Genomic DNA, 20,772 nt, shown 5'->3' on the forward strand with positions numbered 1-20,772 from the left:
CGACCTCCACCGTTCGCCCGCTGCCGCCCGCCAAGGAGCGGTTGAGCTCCCCGCCAAACAACCATGAACGCGCTGTGGTCATCGCGTGCCTCGCCCGATGGGGGCGCCGCGGCAAGCGACAAGCCGTCCACCGATAACCAAACCGACGAAACTATGGCAGAAACGACAACAGAACCGACGGCAGAGACAACGACTGCTCTTACCACCGAAGACACGAACATGACCGACACCCCAACCTCGAACCCCGAACCCGAACCGCCCAAGCGACCACTTCTCCAACGAAACCATCCCTCCGTTCCGCCTCCCCCAGTGCCAGCTGCACCCTCCGCCCCAGAACCCCCGAACCTCCAGCTCCAGACCAACCCCACCGACAACAATGGCCCACCACCCCAACTCCAAGTCCAAGTACCCCTCGGTCTCCCCCCCGGCCCACCTCGAAACCAACCGCAGCAACAGCAGCAGCAGCTAAACCAACAGCAAGAACCACCCACCCAACCGCAAGACTCCCTCTCCCTGGCCCAGCTCCGGCGCGTGGTCGCCGAGTTCCCGCGCGCCGAGCCCATCGCCTACGACTACGTCTACGCCGACACGTCCCCCCTGCGCGAGGAGATCGACGAGTGGTTCATGTACAACTTCTGGCAGTGGGTGCGCCTCAACGCCGCCAACCGCGCCTTCTACACCGCCTGGGTCCGCCTGTTCGCCCCGCCCGACACCGCTGCCGCTGCGGCGGCGGCGGCGGCGGCGGTGGAGGGGGGTGGTGGGCCGAGTTGGGATGGGTTGGATGAGGAGGGTGAGGGGGGTGGTGGGGTGGAGGCGGCGGCGGAGAGGAGGAGGACTTTTGTTACCGCGTTGTTGGAGGGTGTTAAAGGGGGGGATCGGATTGCTAGGGCCGAGGCGGTCGGTGCCATAGTGTATTTGGTGCTGGGGAGGTGGACTGAGACGGTCAAGGGCGCCGGTGTGCTCGACGCTGATGTGCTCGAGGGAAAGGCGAAGTCGGCTGCGACCGATGAACAGCTGGCGGCGATGAAAGAGGGGGTGAAGCTGGTGGCTGAGTGTGGCGGGTTAGAGATCGTGTGGGAGGTATTGAGGGGCGTCTTTGAGTTGTTCTGGTAAGTGCCGAGTGCGGAGGGTGGGAATGGGGGTTGTGTGCTGACTTTACAGGTCTGATGAACTCCCGCAGAACGTGCAGATGGCTGCCGAGGAGCTTATCCATCTGATGACCGTCCTGTATATGGCCATCCAAGAGGTGCTGGATGATCCCGAGGGGATGGCCGATGTCCGGCATAGGCTACGTATGTTGTAGACTCCCGCCCCGAATCTCAACTGCTAACCCGCAATAGTTGCACTTAATCCCGGCCTCATTAGCTTTATGCTTCATGTCATCATGAAATTGCGGTGGGACGAGACAAATATCCTCCCGCAGACTCAGGTACTTTTCACGCGCCCCGTGACACTCGTGATGCTGACCGTTTAGATATTCCTCCTCTTCTGGAAGTCTCTCTTGCTAGTGTTCGGCGGCTCTGAAGAAATTGCTGAGGCAAAGAAGGCCACTAGCGAGCAGACGGGTTGCGAGGACAAGGACATCATCACGGCGTCACCCCTTGATTACCACGCGTTCCGCCAGGAGATCACCTCCAAGTATCCCGCCTACATCCCCCCCCAGCCTCTCCTACCTCTGGAACCAGAACAAAATACCATCATCCCCCCGCTACCCAACCACCCGGTAAGAAACAACGGGTCTAACGGGGTCCACCCCGCCGCCCCTGGCCTAGGTGGAGGGGCCTCCATTCTACATCAACCCGTTCACATCGCCACTCCTGCTCCGTCGCCGCCACCAAGTCCTGGCGTTGGTGGTAAAGGCGGTAAGAAGCAAAACTACCAAACGAACCAAAACTTCCCCTTCATGTACCCACCCCTAGATGCCTCGAGCAACAGCGCGGGCGGCAAGGGCGGTGCTGGGCTACAGGACTTGTTAGTTGGCAGGAAGTGGGAGGGCAGCGATGTGCCGGCTTCCATCCTGGAGGCTGGTGAACTCTTTTCGAAGCGAGTGCGCATGAGCCGCGCTACCCGACAGCTGTGGGATGAACGCGAGGAGTTCCTCAAGTTCGAACGAGGCTACGATGCGGACAGCGACATCATCGATGAGCTTGACCTGTCATCGTTGACCCTCGAAGAGAAGGAGGAACTAGGCTTGAACAGGCCCGCTGATGACAAGCCCCGTGTCCCATCCAACCTTGGGCCAGACTATGGGCCGCGCGGGGTCAGTCAAGAAGTACAGGGGCGCTTGGATGCCGTGGAGGAATTCTACGTGAGTTGACCGAATGTTTTGCCCTGTTCCACTAAGTTAACAACTCCGCAGAAAGAAGCACTGCCGCAGCTTCAGTCGCTGGTCATTGTCCTCCTGAGACAGATCACGGCGATGACTAGTAACTTAGCCTCGCCGCAGACTGCCGCGCCCCAAGGACCGCCCAGCGCGCGCCCAAATGGAGGCCAGCAAAACGGCCCGAATGGCCAGAACGGTGCTCCTAAGGGTGATCCGTCTTCGCCACTGGACGCCGACGTCGACGAGCTGCGGAGCCGAGAAATCGCTGCCAAAGCCGTGACTGGTACCTTGATACTGCTGCTAAAGTGGCTCAAGCTCTCCCATGTCCTCAAGTTCGAGTACATGACCCAGCTCTTGCTGGACCTCAACTATCTCCCAATGGCGCTTAAGATTTTTGCCATGTACGATGTTCAGCAGGTCGTCGAGAGCAGGACGGACCGGCTGGAGCATAGGTTAGTTTCGTTTATCCTCTCGCAACGGCTAGTGATGCTAACAGAAGCAGCTTTTTCTACTTCTGCGGTTCCCGCGCGGGCGTCATCCCGCCGCAGCACAGCGTGCCTAACCCAACAGCAACCGAATTCGAGGACATGAGTGACGATGACGCCGCACCCCCTCCCATAAAACGCAAGCGCTCACCCCCCAATGCCCCCTCCAAAGGCGAGGCCACCTCCGACTCCTCACCCCCCGGATCATCCGACCCATCCACCGCCACCTCAGAAACCACAGAAACAACAAACGACCCCCCTCCCCGGCCGGAGGTCGACGAGCTCGGCTACCCCATCAACCCGCTCCCAACGGAGCCCATCACCGACTTCTCCCGACGCAACTTCTTCTCCCTCATCAACTACCTCCGCATCATGCAAAAAGTCTGCAAAAACCGCGCCCACCGCAACCTCCTCATGGTGCAATACAAGTCCTCCAACATCCTGCGCAAATCCCTCAAGGTCCCCCAACACGAACTCCGCCTCTACACCCTCAAACTCTTCAAAAACCAAGTCCCCTACACCGGCCGCAAGTGGCGCCAGTCCAACATGCGCGTCATCACCGCCGTCTACCTGCACTGCCGCCCGGAGCTGCGCGACGAGTGGCTGGTCGGCTCCGCCGTCGAGGACCAGGTCGATGACGCCGTGCCGCTTGAACAAGCCCTCCGCTCGCTCACCCACTGGTCCAATCTGCGCCGCTACCCGGACCAGATGACCACGGGGGGCAATGGGGCGGGCGGGGCGGCGCTGATGCGCCAGGCGATGAGGGAGGAGCAGGACTTTTTTGTGAGGGAGTTGGAGAAGGCGGATTGGAGCTGGCTTGCGGAGGGAGGGAATGGGGGGAATGGGGGTGGCGGGGAGGAGAGTGGTGGGGAGGGGGGGATGGGGTGGGAGGAGGGTGGTTGGTAGTTGGTAGTAGGTTAGTTAATGTTCCATGGTAGGGGGTGGATGGTAGAGAGGGGTATGTATGGGTTTGGCTAGCGAGAGGCGGTAATTGTTCTGGTAGCGTTGCGCTGTGTTAGTGTACAAGGGCGGAGGCATTCTCTGGAATGGAGTCCTCTGCATGAGCGGGAATAGTGAACCGGTTACTATTCGTCACTCCATCAGCCGCCGTAGCCTTTGCATCAGCGAATGCCCCGCCTCTTATGCTTGACGCACAGGATCGATAGTGCGACTAAGGTTGGATGGTGAAAACAGGATATCCATTTATTTGCTTCATTTGCCTCATAATCCATCTCATCATACATATCCTTCTCTTCCTATCCCTTGTCTCCGTAAGAGAGACAAGTCATTCATGACTAGCATCTGCAACAGTGGCAGAGCTTGCCAAAGCATGGCTGATGAAACCTGCTTGTTCCCCATGTTCCCCGCCACGTGGATGTGGCTTCGTAAAAGAAGAAAAAAAAACACCGTTGCTCAGAGCAGGTGTGAAAGTGACCGGAGAAGTGAAACTGACAATGTCCCGTGATATATCCAACAACGGCAGCAACTGCTGCTAATACATGCGGCTTGCGCAGTGGGTAAAGTGAAAAGAAAGTAATGCCCCCTTCAACACCAAAGAATAAGAAAATGAAGGAAAGAAGAAACGAAGAAAAAAAGAAGAAATGAAAGTAGTCGTTTCGAGACAGACTGGTTCCCCAACTCCTCAACAACGCCTTGCAAAAAAGAAGAAGGATTAATCCCAAGCTCCAGATGCCGCTGGCACGATATGGTATCAGGTGGTTGGTAGGGTATATGCATCAATCGGCCGTACCAAGCGGCGCTGTCTATCAGATGACCAACCCCCTTAACACCTAAGAAATGCTTCGCACACGAGACCGCACTATTTTTATGCCTGGTTGCCGGCCAGGTCTAGATCCAATCGCCCTTGGCGTTCATCATCGGCGGCGTAGTCTCGCCCGTCCCACGGCGCCGTGGTGGGCTCCGAGGAGGGCTGCCGGGCCCCTTGGGTTCCGGCACACTGAAGCCGACACCCTTCGGGCTCGGCAGCCGAGCCTTAGACGGGGAACTGGGGCTGTAGACTTTTGGACTCAGGGTGAATTCCTCCTCCGCCGCCTCGGCCGCGGGAACTTGGCTGTTGATTTTCGGGACAGGTGGGAGGGTCTTCATCTTGACGGCTTTGACGGGGTCTCTTTGGGGCTCTTGGTCGACCGGTTCGGTAAAAGAGGCGGAAGCACCAACGGCTCCGGCGCGTTTGGGACTTTGTGTGTTCAGGCCCGGGGGTGCATTGGGACAACCGAGGGTGTGGACAACATGGTCGCTAGCCACAATCTTGTTTTGGGAGAGCGGAGGCATGTCGTCGACGGAAGAAAGACGAATTCCAATCTGAACAGTGGCCGAAGACACCAGTGACGAGTCCCTTCGGTGACGCATGTTTGAGAGGTTTGCCATCGACGGTGGCGGTTTGAGGTTGTCGGCGGGCGAGTACGTGGTAGCGGGCAGTAGCAACGACGCCTTTGAAGAAATGGTCCCCCTCGGGAATAATGAATATGAGCGTTTGCGCATGTGGGGGCCCGCGGTTGTCTGAGGGATGCGTGCGGGCTCTGGTGCCTTGGGCATCAGGACGGATGCCACGGCCGAAACCAGCCTGTTAGAGCGCATGGAGTCCGGGCTCCGTCTGCCATTTCTAAACGAGGTCGAGTTTATGCTCCTGCCATCCAGTGCTTCCTCTTCCTTCTCGGTGGTGATCAGGCTCGCTTCGCTGCCCATTCGGCGCAGGCCCCGGGGGCCAGTCACTGGATTCATCAACTGGCCATCAAAGTTGTCATCGGGGTCGTTGGAATCCTGGCGCTCGACCTTGTACCGATCCCTTCTGTTTTCATACTCCCCGGCCTTATTCCTGGGCCCAACAGTCGATGAGGTGCTAGATTTAAGGAACAGATAAAGCCCACCGTTCATCAGCCCCGAGACGTTGGCCGCTACCGAGGCGATCATGGCGAGGGTCGGGGCGTTTTGATTACGCTCTCGAGGCGTATCCCTGAAACCTTGAACAAAAAAGAACGGAATCATGAACGACTGCAATAGGTCAGCGACGAAGGCTAGATGCGGGTGGCCGGCGGGTGACATACGTTTGAGATGACTCCGAGGACCAGAAAGTATACCATTCTGGAGGCGGCAACTCTGGCGGTGACTTCGACTCCGATGCTGCGGTGCAGACGAAGAAACACGGTAACGGCAGATGCCAACACAGTCGACACTATAGCGACGAGGAGGCCGAAACACATGACTGAATAATGAGAAATAAACCAAAAGAGGGAAGTGATGCAGAAATCAGCAGGTTGGTCGAAGTCGGCGACGAGAAAGTTGGCGAGGAGAAGCATCGCGAGGATGGAGAGGCAGATGGAAACGTTGTATTTGCCTCTGGGCGCGAAGGGTTTCTTTTGGAGGGCTCTTATGGCGATCTCGGCGCCAAAGACAAGATGCGAGTAGGGGACAACAAATACGGCTGCCAGAGTATCAGCAGGTAAGCCCTCAATCCGCTAGCAGCGGGAGTTCGCTTACCAGGTAGCATGAGTTGCGCGATCCATATGCATCCCCTGCCTAGGGGGCTGTCCAATCCCCTAGACTGAACGCCAGCGAAGATGAAGCCTTGAAAAAAGATGCCGACGGATAACACGAGAGGGAAGGTTTCGGCCTCTGTAACAAAGTTGAAGCCATTACGCCTAGGATTTGTGAGCGACCGCCTCGACCCAAGAACAAACCGGGATCATACCAGAACCTAAAATTCCGGTCGTTCCTCTTCTTCCGGAAGTACGATTCGCACAAAATGCCTAGAGCGGTAGCGAAGGCAGCTATGATGTTGAAAGAGGCCAGAATGATGGCCGAGGTCCTGATGGATTTGGCGGCGGAAAACTTCAGTTCGTTGAAGAACATTCGCTGGTTGGCGAATTGGGTTGAGTTGAAGGCAGTCCTCGACCTGTTGAAATTGCCCTGCGGCATGAACCCCGTGTTGTCGTCCCGCGACTCCAACCACCCGGCACCCCCCGCGACTCCGGTATATGGATATGGCGACATTGTGCTGCTTCGGCGGGCGGCCACGAGGCTGGCGCTGGCGATGGCGATGAAGCCGTGGTAGCGCCTTACAACTCTCCTGTCGTTAACTCATCTAAACCACGTCGATCTCGTAGACTCGTCGTCGTCGTCGTCGTCGTCCGATGGGCAAGGAAGGGAAGGGGGAGAGCGCGGCAAACAGAGAGAGGAGATGCAGGGCACAGTAACGTTAATGGTATCATCCATCCCAAGGGCGATGCCATGGCTGAGCAGGGGTTGGCACACCTTGAGCTCAACCACGGGCCAGACGAAACAATGCCTGAGCAACCCAGAACTCGCCTGCTCGCCCTCCACCTGGGGATTGTGACAAGGGCCAGGGGAGGACGGCTGGGTCGAGAACGGGAAGCATACAGCCCCCCTGGAAGTGGAGCCCCCTTCCAGAAGTCGCCGGATACTAGTGCCGGTCAAGGGTCAAGATGCATGAAGCTTCAGACAAGCACGAGCAGGCCCAGCACTTGCTTTCCCCACGGTGGCGTTGCTGTGCCACGCTCTCTGCCCAAGCATTTTGGGGGAACTGAGCGTATCATGATATCATGATGTAGAACCTTGGTTCTTGGAAGTTCTTGGAACATGCTCCCGTGGTTGTTGAGATGAGACGGAGTCAATCCCAACATCGAGGTTGGTTCCATTCGCCTTCCTACACCAGACGTACACACGGCCTCTGAGAAGCCATCACTCAGGCACATCCATGAGTGCCGAGACGGCAGGTGAATGACATGAAGCCCGTCTCGAGATGGGATACGAAGATGGCGGTTTGGCGAGTGTGGGAACGGCACGGCCAAAGTTGGCAAGGAACGAAATGTTCTGGGGAGTGGCAAGCAACATCGTGCTTTCTTGGCGGGGCAAAGCTAGGAGTGTGATTTTCTAGGATGCGATGGAAAGAGCTCGATCCGGTGTCGAGTCTACACGGGGCAGGTTCGACCTCTCGGGGTGCAAGCTCAGTCAGCTTTGGCAAGCTCGACGGGCATTGGTGGGGAAGGTGCCAGGCATGAGTTGCACCGTGCGGTTGAGGCAGACCTGTGACAGCCCCGGGTTTCGCTTTCCTGCAGGAACCACCCTTGGCTCCAAGCTCCTCGGTGGGACCCCACCCTTCAACGCCAAGCTTCTGGAGCTCATGCAGGGATGGACCTGGTCGCGCATCAAACAACGAACCTTCCACCTCAAAAACCTCAACACCCAAGTCAAAAGTGATGGTTTCCTTAGAAAAATACAAACTCTGCCACAGAGTCAATCATTTTGAGATTCTTTATGCTTTGAGTAGAATTAGCCGATCGAACTTATTTATCCTCTAATAGGGAGGCAGAGTATGTTAAAGTCAGTCTCGACGAGGAGATGGCAGAGCCCTCAAACATGACATTGACAGTATCACACAATCCTGAAGAATCGAAACAAAATCCGGCGAGCACCGAAGTGGCATACGGTTGCCGATCCACGTGTGGAATGGGCTGTCCTTGTCTCAAGGTAGCGTTCTCGGCCTCGATGGACGACCCACCATAGAGGCCTAATCCCGTCCACTTCCACGGGCTCCCGACGGCTTTCCGTTCTTTGGTCCACCTTGGAGAAACATTCCCATGGAAAACCGTCCGATAAGACAACCTTTCCGGTGCCCACAGACCCAACTTGACGGGCCAAGGCGTTGCCCTACGGGCACTTTGTCTTCTCTTCGGAGTTTAGCGTCCACTCGGCTTTGCCCCTCCACCATTACAATACGACCCCTTGTATCACACTCTCGGAAAGCCCACTTCCCATGGATTGGTGGGCAAGGGCTCGGCCCCGTTCAGGGGGAGTTGCCACTCGTCAACAGTCGGCTACACATACCGATGTACATCGCACGCTGCGATCGGCGCTGTCTTGCAAATTCCTCGCGGAGGAGGTCAAGAAAAAGGCTTCTTCACAGAGTGTTTCTATGTATCCCGGACCACATCTCAAGGATATTGTACAAGTTGGGGGCGACTCGAAGCTGACATACCAGAGCCTATCGCAACAACGGCCGGCCCCCAGCGAGCACCCAAGATACCGGCTCGGCCGGAAGTGACCGAGGGGAGTTCGTCGGAGAATATGAACAAGCGCACGGTCGGGTCTGAGAACCCACCATCTTGGCCAACAAGGTGGAAAGGACTTCCTAATCAGGTTCCTTAGCGGCCGCCACTACCTCCCCACCAGTGGAAGAGAGGACCAAGCTTCAGGGCATGGCCGGAAAACCTGGAAGCTGATCGTTCCGAGATTACGAAATCCTTAGAGAGCAACCAAGTTCTGCGGTCCGTGGGTTGCCTTATCTCTTTGTTGGCTAGTCAAGGTCAAGCCACGTTCTCTGAGAGTGGTTGAACTTTGGGTCAAGAGTGAATGTAGCTGTGGCTTGGGCTGACGTTCATACCATTGCGGCTTGTGGGTTGCCTTCGCCGTCATCATTACCAAAGCCCAGAGCCACTCTAAACAAACTAACCTTAGCCCTGTTATTCTCATATACCGGCAATCATCCATAGATGTAGTCGTCTTCACATCACATTCCCATACTATCTTCGCGACACCCGTCTTACCTGGTTCGAAGAGCATTATCGAATTACTACTTCAGGCTCTCCCATCCCTCCCCACACCCTTACCCAAAAGCCAAACAAACTGGACCCATGAGCTGGAAGATACAACTCCTTTGGCTGCTAGTTGACCATGAACTAGTACAGTCCCAAAACCAGGGGCAGAGCACTGGTCAAGCTTTCGCTATGAAATCACAGTACCTATGCGAGGAAACTAACGCGGATTGCAAGACCACATGAGAATGGCTTGCCGGCTGCAGAAAGATGGGCAAACTACGTAGTTGAACAAACAACATGAGAGCACCGGTGATTGTGTGGAAGAACAACAGGGTTAGGGTTGATAGTTGATTCTGAAGGGAGTTGACTCAGGGGTAGGCGAGGGGCGCACGCCACACTTACCGCCAGGAAGTTGTTGCAGCGTTGGGTCGGAGTGGATTGAGCGGCTTTTATTCGCTCACGTTTCCCCAGACCCTTTCGTGGGTGTGGGTGGCTGGGACAAAAGCAGCCCGCCGCAGCGGCCCGAACCCCATGTCCATACATATTGTAGCTGTGCTCTGAGCCACCAACATGCATGAGGCAGACCTGCCAAGGCGCTATGTGAACCGTCAGCCGCCATCTGAAGGCCGCCGGCTTCACAGCCTTGAGCTTTGTGAAGCTCAAAAGCGGGGAGTTCGGCTTGCTTGAGGAATTGTCGTGGTTTCTGGGTTGGCATCTCCTACTCGTATGTGATGTAAGTAACTCAACCGCTAATAACGGAGAAAATGAAGGTAGAGGATCTCGAACAAAACGGCATCGCCCTTTCCGAAGCGCCAGCCCGCGAGGGGGATCTGCCCCGGCACATTGAGAGAGTGCGAGCCTTCTTATTGGATTTTGCTTGCACGCTTGTAGACGGCCTGGACGAGGACGGCGATGTCTGTATCGAGGACTATGTTCTCGAACGTCGGGATCTTGGATATACCGACAGGGAGCTCCGTGAGGAATATAAAACCATTCGGGATGATGCTAGGATACTGCATTGGGGGAGAGACAGGGAGGCGGAATGGCAGACGTTCTTTCTGATGAACTTCTTCCGCCCGTTAGTGAAGGGGGCGAGAGTGAGGGATGAAGATACACGGAAGTAAGTCTGAGTTTATTGACTTTCACCCCGCCGGTATTCATTCTGACATCTACAAGCGCGGCGCGTGCCAAATTCTACTACGAGTTTTTCGAAAGGTGAGCGAGCTTATGAGCCCATATCAAAGCGACGGGGGCCTGGTACCCCTTGAGGACTTCCCTGAAAGGAAACCCCAACGGGTTTCGTAACCGGTTGCCTCCCTTCGGGGATCTAGCCGGTGAGCTTTTGGTCCCACCACCCCGGCACTAGTTCTTCACCTTTTTTATCTATTCCTTTTGTGAGAAATGAGACATGCAGTGTCAAAAGCGAGAAAGGGTATGACACTGCGCTAACACTACCTAGCGCGCAATCCCGGCCTTGGACTCTCTTCAGGAAGAAAAGAGAGGACTCGGACGACGACAGAGAGAAAGGTTTTCGGCAAGATGACCGGGAGAATCTGACCGAACCCAAACCCGACTGGGTTGCCTTCTTCCCCATCTACAACTTCCCAGGCGAGAGGATACCGACATCGACACGATGGCAACTGATGAAGGACCCGAAGCCAGCCATTGTTGAGAACTTCTCCCCCGCAACCCTCCAGCACCTGGCTCGGCACGGGGTACAATCGAACACTGCCAACATTTTCCGAAAAGACCAAACGCTGGAAAACGTCCTCCTCTCCGATTGCCTCTGCTTCCCGTGGCTGATAGTCGAGCACAAAAAGGCAGGTGAGATGGCACTCGAAGAAAAGTGCCACTGCCAGGCGGCCAACGCGGGGACGGCCGCCGTCATGATGCTCGAAACCCTGGCTAGGATTGTCCCCGGGGTCGAAGAGCACACCGCCAACGAGTACATCCCGCCCGTCGTGACCATGACAACGGTAGATAAGATCGTCCGGGTGTGGATCACGTACTGCTGCGAGCCACAGTCAGACGACGGCAAGGACACCACGAAATACGTCAGTAGCCCTGTCGTACCTCCTTCTGAAAAGGATCACTCTCACTAACCAATGCGTACAGAAAATGGCCTGCATCTGGCACGGCGACATGACCCTCGTCTCGGACCTGATCAAGCTGCGCGCCATCCTCGAGAACACGCACACGTGGGCCATGCGCGAGCAGCGCCCTCGCATCTCGGCGTATATTGATCTGTGGAAGTACAAATACCCGATGACGACGACGGCAGCAGCGACGGGGCAGCGCGAAGTCGAGGATGATCAGGCCACTCCTGCGAGCCTGGCTCCGTCGCTCGCTCACTTGACCCTGCAACCGCGGCCCGGTGATCTGGTCCCGGTCCCGCCCGTGGGTGAGCAGGTGAGGGAGGCGGTTCTGGCGTCGCTGGATGATGGCATGTCAACCCCGGAGCTGGGGAGTGAAGGGTCGGGTGGTGGGGATGAGTTGGGGAGTGGAGATGAGCTGGAGAGTGAAGACGATTTGGACGCTGAGGAGGGTTTGGGTTGTTTAGAGGATGTGGAGGACGAAGAGGATATGAAAAGTGAGGAGGATGTGGAAAGTGAGGAGGATATGGAAAGTGAGGAGGATGTGGAAAATGAAGAGGGTGTGGGAAGTGAAGACAATGTGGAGAGCGAAGAGGATGTGTCAAACGAAGAGACCCTGGGTGTTGAAGAGAACTCTGGTAGGGAAGAGAGTCTGGATACCGGAGACGAATCGACACGGGCAGGATCCTCAGGACCGGAGGAGCTAGCTGAGGAAGAGGAGTCAACAGGGGGGGATTTAACGGATGACGAACCATTGACATGGGCGGGGGACTTGACCTGGGGACACCAAACGATCGAGGAAGAACCGGCGATGGAGGAGCAACCGGCAGCAGAGGAGTCACCGGTACCCAGAGAGCCCACAACACGCGAAGAACCTGCAGTAGAGGAACCGCCATCGACCCCCCCACGCCCACAGCACAGCACAAGTCCCAAACCTCAGCTTCCTGGGAGCCGGGTCCTCCAGGATTTTGCGTTTGGAGCAAGGGTGCCAGGGGTAACTCACCAAAACACTGGTCCCAGTCATTATTGGGACCAACTCAGGCCGTTGCCAGAGACTACCACGCGGTTCGGCGATACCCAAACTCCACTAAGGAATAGGGAGATATTCAAGAAGGGGATTTACCTACCCTACGCCTGGGCACGAGGGGGGAGGATCAAGGTGAAGCTCCCAGACCCCGGAAGCAAATACAACATTCCAGTGCCGCCGCCAGCCGCACCGGTACCAGCCCCCAGGGGACTCACCCGCTTTGAATCCGTGGCCCGGTCATGGACCGACACCCCGACGAGAGATGGCAACGATGACGAGCTCACCAACACACGATTCGAATTCAAGTCGGCCAACGCCAAGCCAGTTGAGCTCAAACCGGCCCAATTCCGCTTCAGCTTCGCCGCATCCGGGACGCCCCCGACGTGGCCACTAACCAGCATCGCTCAGGGAACTACCATGCCGCCTAACCCGCCGTCACTCGGGAATAACAATACGACGGGGCCCTTCTGGAAACCACCCCCGGGAGGGGTAGATTCGGGCTGTCCCGGTAGTCCATCTGCCGGGCGGAGTACAAGTATCTTTTCCACGGAGGGCATGCGGGGAGCGCTTCCACCGACGCCAGAGCCGACGCCTGGGAGGGAGAGGGATAAACTGCTTTTTACCATGTGGTTTCCACTCTATGAAGGGCCAGTATAAACACAAGGCACAGCACAAATCACGGCATTTTCAAGGCACCCAAAGTGTTTGGTTGACAGCGAATATCGATTGTGGCTAGCTAAAAAGCTAGTTTGATCTGGGGGGTATTGTGTTGGTGATCGCGATCCTCCTTTCCTCTCTCCCAGCTCGAAAACACAAAGAGAAGAAACCAAAAGGTGGTGGAATTGGAATCCGTAAATCAAGACCTATCCCTCCATCCTCCAAAGCAACGCCTGTCTCTGCTTCCGCCCCTCTCCCCTCAAATCAAGCCCCGATCGGAATCATCATGATGGGAGATCTGAACCGTGGCCAGTTTGGTTTGGCGGGCGGAGAGGGAAATAACTTCGTTGGAAATTTAGTGGGTGGCGGCCTGCTTGTTGGCCTCGGCCGAAGCGTCGTACTTGTGCTCCTTGGCCTTGTCCCCGATGGCATCACCAGCGGCTTGAAGGCTGTTTAGTAGTGTTAGTAGGGAATATAAGAGATGTGTGGTTGTGACTGGGGGGGAAGAATGTGCTTACCGAGTACCGACGCCGGCGTTGTTGTCCTTGGCGACGTCCTTGTTGGCCTCCTTGGAAGCCTCGTGGGTGGTGCCCTGGATCTTGTCCGAGACGTAGTTGCCGGCCTGCTTGATGGTATCCATTTTGGTTGAGTTGGGGTTTTTGAAGATTGGTTTTGTGTAGAAAGTTGTGATTGTTTGAGAAGGTTGGGGTTGTGTGATTGTGATGATGGTGATGAAGAAAGAGAGATGACTTGAGTGGTGGGAGGAGGGATGTTATATAGACAATCGGGTCCTCCTTGAGCCCTGGGTTCCTGCCTGTTCGAAGTCATGTTCGAGCCATGTTCACATGGAAGGGGGTGTGCTGGCGTACAATCAACTACGTCATACAAGCACGTTCAAGGGCAAGCTGATGGATGAAGTTTGCAACTTGCATTGTCATGGTGGAGTGATTGGCTGATGGCGTTACTTCCAAGTTCAAGCATCGATTCTCGCCCCTTCCTCACCTGCACCAACCTTGATGGCCGAATCACAGCTCCTGCCTGTCATCTAACATAAAGGCAATAGATGACGTCCTGCAAGTGGGGCCGCAAGCCGCATTCAACCGGACACAACTCTCCGGTCTTCAGCTCCTGAGCCGGAAAAGGTGACGCAATGTGGGCCTGTTAACGCACAGGGGAAGCCATATTATTGGCTAATCTGACAGCTTTCCCCTGCAGACTGACGCCATCTTCAACTCTCGAACACCACACTGCCACACCAAGGAACCGCTCACTTGGGCCGAGAACCATTGCGGCTGTGGCGCAAAATTGCTGGTTACTGTGTATACACGACTATAGACCTGGTTGCGCCGGTGTGATGCAACAGTATCCGCGCGACGGGCCGCGACGGACTTTTCTTTCGGTAGTATACAACCTCACATGTGATGGATAACCCGGAAATGACCGGGCAACATCCCTCCCGAGGCCTTGAGGACACTTGGAAGAGGCAAACAAAAAACCTCCATATTGCGGATGTCACCGTCCCAATATCAACTTTGTTACCGCAACCATCTGAACCTAACCGCGGCAATCTCATGACCCGTCTGTGCGGCTGCCACCGTGTTCGTCTTTTTCGGCCTTTGCAGTTCCACGTCTTGCGTAATCTGCCCACCAGCCCGTCTTGCCAGGCTTCGGATCTCGCCATGATCCGATTGCTTGTTTCTTTGGTACTACGGTTCGCAGTTCTGGTTGTGCTGGTTCCGCGTGCCCGTCCGACCCCTTAGCCGACGACGTGCCTTGTGGTCGATGACTCTGAGGAAGGAGAATAGAATACCCTAAGCCCGTAAAAAAGCCCATAAACAACTCTCGTGTTACGGGCGACTGGCCATGTGTCCGTCCCTGTTTCATCTCGAGCTGCCTCCCTACCACGGAGTCGTAATCCTCATGGCCTTGTGTCCAGCTGAAGCCGTTGTACCTGGCCAGCGGAGCCGAGGGTGCTACGACAAGTGCTGCTTCTCGAAAGCCCTGGCGCAGCCTGGGTAGCTACCAAAAAAGAGGGTACCTGTCAATATCTCTCCGAGTCAGCTGCTAAAGCTGGCTAATGATGCGTATCCCCACAACCGTGAAATGGGACTCTCCTACAAATCCCAGAGAGGCAAGAAATTACTGCCGAAGGCACAAACCGACCGTTGCGCAATATTGCCATTTTTCCCCCAAGGAATAACTCGAGAATTGAGACCCCGGAGCACCTTTACGGACCATGCCGTGTCACCCTTTGGCCAAAAAGGGCCGAACTCAAAAAGGGAGCAAGAAATCAAGAAACGAGAAAGAAGTAAAAAAAAAAAAAGTAGAAAAAAAAAGGGGGAAGATATAAAGAAAACCGAGCGAAACAAATCAAATCCAGAAACCGAGTGAAATAAACAGCAGGCTTTAAGCTTTTGAATGGCTTTCCTTTTGTTCCCCTCGTAAGGTTTCGGGGCGGCGCCTCCACCTGGAGTTCGGTCTTTTTGACCAGAGGCTGCGTGCGTATCCGGGGACAGAGTGGGTCCCGGAGTGGATGCCACGGGCCGGAGACGGCACTCGGACGGTAACCCCCGGAATTGCCAAGGCTGCGAGCTTGGGGCGCCTAAGTAGCTTCGTAGTAACAATTTTTTGCTTGTTTTCTAGAAACCTTCTACGACGGAAGCCCCATCTGCAGATTTTGGAATTGTTTGTAGGTTGGGTTAATCTTCGAGTCGATGGGTTCATCTGATCGATGGAGGAATCATTGCAGCCAAGAAAGAAATGAAATGGGAGCTTGAGTGGCAAGAGTGGGTCGGTCTCATGTTTTTTTGGGACCTTCGTACCAAGTAGTTTCCGTTCAAAGAAAATTGATTAGATACAATCAAGCGCAATCAAGTTAGTGGTACCTGATTTTACGTTGAATGCTTGTGCACGATTCTGAGCGAAATGGAGACATTCACATCCTTAACTGATCGGATTCGAGACGCGTTGGCCGCCCTGCCCGCCGCTTCGGAGCAATGGGTGCTGGGATCCCCAAGCAACAAGATTATCAACGCGTCGGCGCTACTGGCTTTGCTTTCCTCGGCCACTCCCGCCGTTCCAGCTGTCGCTAACGTCACGCTGTACCAACCTGAAATCCCCATTGCACCATCTCCTCTTCCTGCGCCCGCCGCCTCCTCCCAAAGCGAGGAGATTATTCGTCAATTTGTTCAACTTGACCGGTCAACGGAATGGCACCTTGCCCAGCGGGTTCAGTTCGAAGGGGATACCTTTGAGCCCGAGGGCCTCGCGCGCATAGCTGATAGCTCGGCCGACGACTTGGATGGCGCCCGGTATTTTGTTTCCGCTGGCGAATGGACCGTCCCAAGGACGGCAGACACCCACGGGGAGGGATTTGCCCATATGCTAGTTTTCGATGGAAACGGCCGACGTCTCGCGGATGCCGTGATCACGGAGCCCGGGGCGCTCGAGTACCACGGCGGCGGTATCGAATACGACGGGACGTACATATGGACGACCCTGGCGCAATACCGTCCCGACTCGACCGCCACCCTCGTCCGGATGCGCCCGGACACCTTGCAGCTGGAACCCCTGCTTCGGATCGCTGACCACATGGGAGCCGTGGTTCACGATCTATCCACCGGGAACATTTTGACCCTCAACTGGGGCGCCCGCAGTGCGTCTCTCTGGAATCTGAATTACAAGCCCGCCACCCCGCCCGCCTTCACTGCCCCGCGCGCCGTGATCAAGAACCCCAGCCACTACACCGACTACCAGGACTGCAAGTTCCTAGGCCACTCTCAACAATACGAGTTCCGGCCTGTCATGCTGTGCTCTGGCATCACGAACCTCTACGGCACGACCATCGGCGGCGTGGCCTTGGTCGACATGCGGTCCATGGTCCCTTTGTATGAAGTGCCGCTGACCATGGTGTCCGACCACGGTGCCTTGGTCACCAAGAACCCGATGGACGTCGCCATCGTCGACGGCAAGCTGCGGCTTTTCTTCCTGCCCGACGAACGGAACTCGACGCTCTACGTTTATGAGCCTGCTGGGTCCGCGTGAGATGCCTGCGCCGCCGGAGAGCCTTGGGGCCTTTTCTCCCCCTCTTCATCTCTGAGATCTCAGGCTGTCTTTGAAGAAAGTTCAATCGGCCCCGGGTCTTCCAGAACTACCTCTCAGCAGCCCGTCCAGTGCGATGTGGATATCAAACCATTGTACACCCCGAACACCAAATAGCATGGATCTAGTCCCTCGATCAATTAAGACCCCGGGACAACACTTACCGAGTAAAAAGCCCTCGATGGGCAAGTCTAAAAGAGTTGCAAACAGCATACAGCCGTGCTCTTCACCGTTAACGACCACCGCCACCTCCCAAATCCCTTCATGGCAGCTCCTTTCTAGCGACACTGCCTTCTCAGTCCGCAAGGGGCTTGCCAGCTGTCTTGTCGGGACTACACCAAGGAGATCGGGTGCAGGAGCCTTGGCTGATGATTTTATCGGCGACATCATTGAAGGTGCTAGGTAGCGCCAAGTTTTGGGCTAGCATGAGTCGCCGATAGCCTCTACGAGAGAGGTGTATGGTGTAGTTTACGAACTGCTACACCACGACCACCATCATTCTCTGCCAAGTACACTTTGGCTATTTGTAGAGGGACCACCTACCAGCGTTGAGCTAGCGTAGTTCATGCGGTAGGGGGTCAAGTTAGCCGTAAACATCCACGGACGAGTTGTGTTATTGCCGGCTATCCCTTCTGAGACAGCCGTGGGGCCACTTCCGCCGCAACCGCCGCAACCGCCTAGCATCCTAATCGTCTAACCCCCTCCACCTCGCCTGTGACGTTTTAATATTGTCCTCCGGACAGGATTAGGACGGGGGTCAGGCGCATATGTGTCCGGGGTTGAGGGGTTGAGGGGTGGTGATGACGGATGCCTGATAGTTGCATTTTACCATGGATTTGTCTTCATATGTGTAAGTAAGGACATACATCATACCCGCTGTCTAGCCAATCGGTGATTAAATCCTGTCTACAGGATGTGCCCAAGGTAGGATGACAGACAGAAGTACAGTAAGATGAAGAATAGTAAAATAACGAACTGGCCCAAAATAACAGATAGAGAACGAGCGTCTGATTTTAAGTATTGGAGATAATGCTTTCAATTGAACCTGAGACTCGGTTCGAGGAATGAGTCCCCCTCTTCCTACGAGAGGGGCAGGCGAGTCAAGCGCTGAAGTCACGCACAGGCTCCACTTATACTCCACCCCCACCCAACCGCTTGGCCCTTCTCGATTCACCGCCTTCGTGGGGCGCCGAGGGGCAAGAGGGACGAGACAAAAGGAACGGGGTGATGGGGGGGTAGGTAATGTTATTCGCCTTTGATGCCTTGAAAAACCAGAACCTGTTCAGAAAATATCTACAAAGGAGCTTTATACATTATTTACCATTATACAGGCCTCGCACTTGTAAAATTTAAACCTAGTTCTCCGACTTAGTTGTCGAAGTGAGCTTTGACGACGAGACTCGAGCGAGAACGCTGAGCTCTGCACTGCGTCATAGGCTGTATCGAATCTTCCACAAGCCACGAGAGAGCACACGACATCTGCCAAGGCACCTGAAGATCAGAGCCTCGCCGTTCGCCTCCAGCCGTGCCAGTGATAGCCTCTTCCATCATTCACACCACACCTTCCCGCCTTTTTTTTTTTTTTTTTGCAACCCGAGATCGAGTGTTGTGGCGGCTTGGAAACCGAAACCCCCACGAAGCTCGAGACTAGACCAAGACCCTCCTGCCGAGCGATACCGGCTATTCGCCGCAAGGAGCGACGTGCAGCAGCTAGATCACCTCTCCACACTTAAGACCTTCCAATTCGACATCGACAGCTCACCTGCAGCTTGCTGCGACCCGACCCGCCAGACAGACGCAGGACACTTCACTCCACGCATGACCCCGACCTGCTCCTAGAACACCCGCAAGAATAGTGACAACAACACCACGGCGACGAAACACCCAGTGATCCTGCTCAAGACAAACCTCGCCGTTCCAAGAAGCCACCCAAGATGGTCAAGGAGACCAAGCTCTACGACCAGTTGAACATTAGCCCTAGTGCTACGGCAGACGAGATCAAGAAGGCGTACAGGTAAGTTCACCGCCGCATTCCCGATCCACCCCCGCCTTCATTCCTCCCACCCCATCGTCATCATCTATCCTGAAACCCACTGCTAACCCTCAACCAGGAAAGCAGCCCTACAAATGGCACCCCGACAAGAACAAGGACAACCCGGACGCCGCCGAAAAGTTCAAGGAATGCTCCCAAGCCTACGAGATCCTATCCGATCCGGACAAGCGAAAGATCTATGATCAATTTGGGCTCGAATACATCTTGCGCGGTGGCGTCCCGCCACCAGAGAGCGCCGGGGCTGGCCCAAATCCCTTTGCAAGCGCCGGGGCTGGTGCTGGCGGCATGCCCGATGGGTTCTCCTCCTTCTTCTCTGGTACGGGTCCCGGGGCGGGTGGTGGCACGCGATACTCGGCCAGCTACAGCTTCACCGACCCCGAGAACCTTTTCCGCACCACCTTCCGCGACAGCGGCCTGGGGAGCGACATATTTGACGAGATCTTCTCCCGGGCCACGGTCGGCCGCGTCCTCGGGCTCGGGTGGCGGCGGCGGCGGGCGGCGTATGCGGAATTCGTTCGGCGAGGGCATGCGGCTCCCGCGCGCGCTCACGCCCGAGGTGACGACGGTCGAGCGGCCGCTGCCGCTATCGCTCGAGGACCTCTTCTCTCGGCGTCACCAAGAAGATGAAGATCAAGCGTAAGATGTTCGACGAGAACGGCAAACTGCACCACGACAGACACCGTCCTCGAAGTACCCATCAAGCCCGGTCTCAAGAAGGGGAGCAAGATCCGCTTCAAGGGCGTCGGGGACCAGGAAGAAGGCTTGCCAGCAAGATCTGGTCTTCATCGTCGAAGAGGTAAGCCCATCACACCACCCCCCTCGCCCCATCCAATCATCCACCCAACCCACCCACTAACCCACCCACAGAAACCCCACGCGCTCTTCACCCGCGACGGCGACGACATCGTGCACACGGTCGACCTCGACCTAAAGGAAGCCTTAACGGGCTGGAGGCGCACCGTGACCACCATCGACGGCAGGAACCTGGAAATCGACAAGGCCGGCCCCACGCAGCCCGGGTCCTCCGACTCCTACCCGGCCCTCGGCATGCCCATCTCCAAGAAGCCCGGCCAGCGCGGCAACTTCGTCGTCAAGTATCACGTTCGGTTCCCCATGACGCTGAGCCCGACCCAGAGAGCAGGCGTTGAGGGAGATTTTGTAATAGTCTCTCTCTCATCTCTGAGTTGAATTCGGTTTTTTTTCTTTTTTCGGTTTTTTTGTTACGTGTGTTTGCGTGCCGTAGTATATTACATCATATCATGAAGGGGCGTTTGGGTGTCGTGAGCATGCTCTCTTCTTTTTTCTTTGTTTTGTGCTTTCTCTTTTTTTTTTTTTTTTTATTCTTTTTTTGCTGGGGGGGTGGTGAGTGAGGTGGGAAGGGGGGAGTCTAGGGACTGGAACCTGGGGATGGGTCGGTGGGATGGTTTGTGTAGGCAATTGCGTTCCGGGGAGGGGGGA

At 55.8% G+C, this 20,772-nt stretch overlaps 7 protein-coding genes across 7 annotated transcripts in view; 4 read left to right on the forward strand and 3 right to left on the reverse strand.

Moving 5' to 3' along the window:
* Positions 1–3,714, forward strand: part of CHGG_02524 (uncharacterized protein) — a gene marked incomplete at both ends in the record, with an annotated part of 5,140 nt that extends 1,426 nt beyond the window's left edge. Inside the window, 5 exons of the mRNA XM_001229039.1 lie at positions 173–1,109; positions 1,162–1,246; positions 1,475–2,308; positions 2,360–2,724; positions 2,820–3,714. Coding sequence (XP_001229040.1) covers positions 173–1,109; positions 1,162–1,246; positions 1,475–2,308; positions 2,360–2,724; positions 2,820–3,714 — 3,116 coding nt within the window. The remainder of the gene's footprint in view (positions 1–172; positions 1,110–1,161; positions 1,247–1,474; positions 2,309–2,359; positions 2,725–2,819) is intronic.
* A 942-nt stretch (positions 3,715–4,656) lies between these two features.
* CHGG_02525 (uncharacterized protein) lies at positions 4,657–6,819 on the reverse strand (the record flags this gene model as incomplete). Its single annotated transcript, XM_001229040.1, has 4 exons — positions 4,657–5,820; positions 5,874–6,250; positions 6,307–6,441; positions 6,507–6,819. The coding sequence occupies 4 exons, from the start codon at positions 6,817–6,819 to the stop codon at positions 4,657–4,659; spliced, it is 1,989 nt and encodes a 662-aa protein (XP_001229041.1).
* Positions 6,820–10,147: 3,328 nt separating this feature from the next.
* CHGG_02526 (uncharacterized protein) lies at positions 10,148–13,160 on the forward strand (the record flags this gene model as incomplete). The annotated part of the gene is made up of 4 exons (XM_001229041.1): positions 10,148–10,461; positions 10,515–10,598; positions 10,843–11,437; positions 11,499–13,160. 4 exons carry the CDS (start codon positions 10,148–10,150, stop codon positions 13,158–13,160), a joined length of 2,655 nt encoding a protein of 884 aa, XP_001229042.1.
* A 355-nt stretch (positions 13,161–13,515) lies between these two features.
* Positions 13,516–13,800, reverse strand: CHGG_02527 (uncharacterized protein; the record flags this gene model as incomplete). Its single annotated transcript, XM_001229042.1, has 2 exons — positions 13,516–13,609; positions 13,679–13,800. The coding sequence occupies 2 exons, from the start codon at positions 13,798–13,800 to the stop codon at positions 13,516–13,518; spliced, it is 216 nt and encodes a 71-aa protein (XP_001229043.1).
* Positions 13,801–14,729: 929 nt separating this feature from the next.
* Positions 14,730–15,398, reverse strand: CHGG_02528 (uncharacterized protein; the record flags this gene model as incomplete). Its single annotated transcript, XM_001229043.1, has 2 exons — positions 14,730–15,179; positions 15,396–15,398. 2 exons carry the CDS (start codon positions 15,396–15,398, stop codon positions 14,730–14,732), a joined length of 453 nt encoding a protein of 150 aa, XP_001229044.1.
* A 687-nt stretch (positions 15,399–16,085) lies between these two features.
* On the forward strand, positions 16,086–17,204 carry CHGG_02529 (uncharacterized protein; the record flags this gene model as incomplete). The annotated part of the gene is made up of 1 exon (XM_001229044.1): positions 16,086–17,204. The coding sequence occupies one exon, from the start codon at positions 16,086–16,088 to the stop codon at positions 17,202–17,204; it is 1,119 nt and encodes a 372-aa protein (XP_001229045.1).
* Positions 17,205–19,195: 1,991 nt separating this feature from the next.
* CHGG_02530 (uncharacterized protein) lies at positions 19,196–20,502 on the forward strand (the record flags this gene model as incomplete). The annotated part of the gene is made up of 4 exons (XM_001229045.1): positions 19,196–19,241; positions 19,373–19,770; positions 19,991–20,110; positions 20,182–20,502. The coding sequence occupies 4 exons, from the start codon at positions 19,196–19,198 to the stop codon at positions 20,500–20,502; spliced, it is 885 nt and encodes a 294-aa protein (XP_001229046.1).
* Between the last annotated feature and the right edge of the window lie 270 nt (positions 20,503–20,772).

Source organism: Chaetomium globosum, genomic scaffold, assembly GCF_000143365.1.
Source record: "Chaetomium globosum CBS 148.51 scaffold_2 genomic scaffold, whole genome shotgun sequence".
Lineage (NCBI taxonomy): Eukaryota > Fungi > Ascomycota > Sordariomycetes > Sordariales > Chaetomiaceae > Chaetomium > Chaetomium globosum.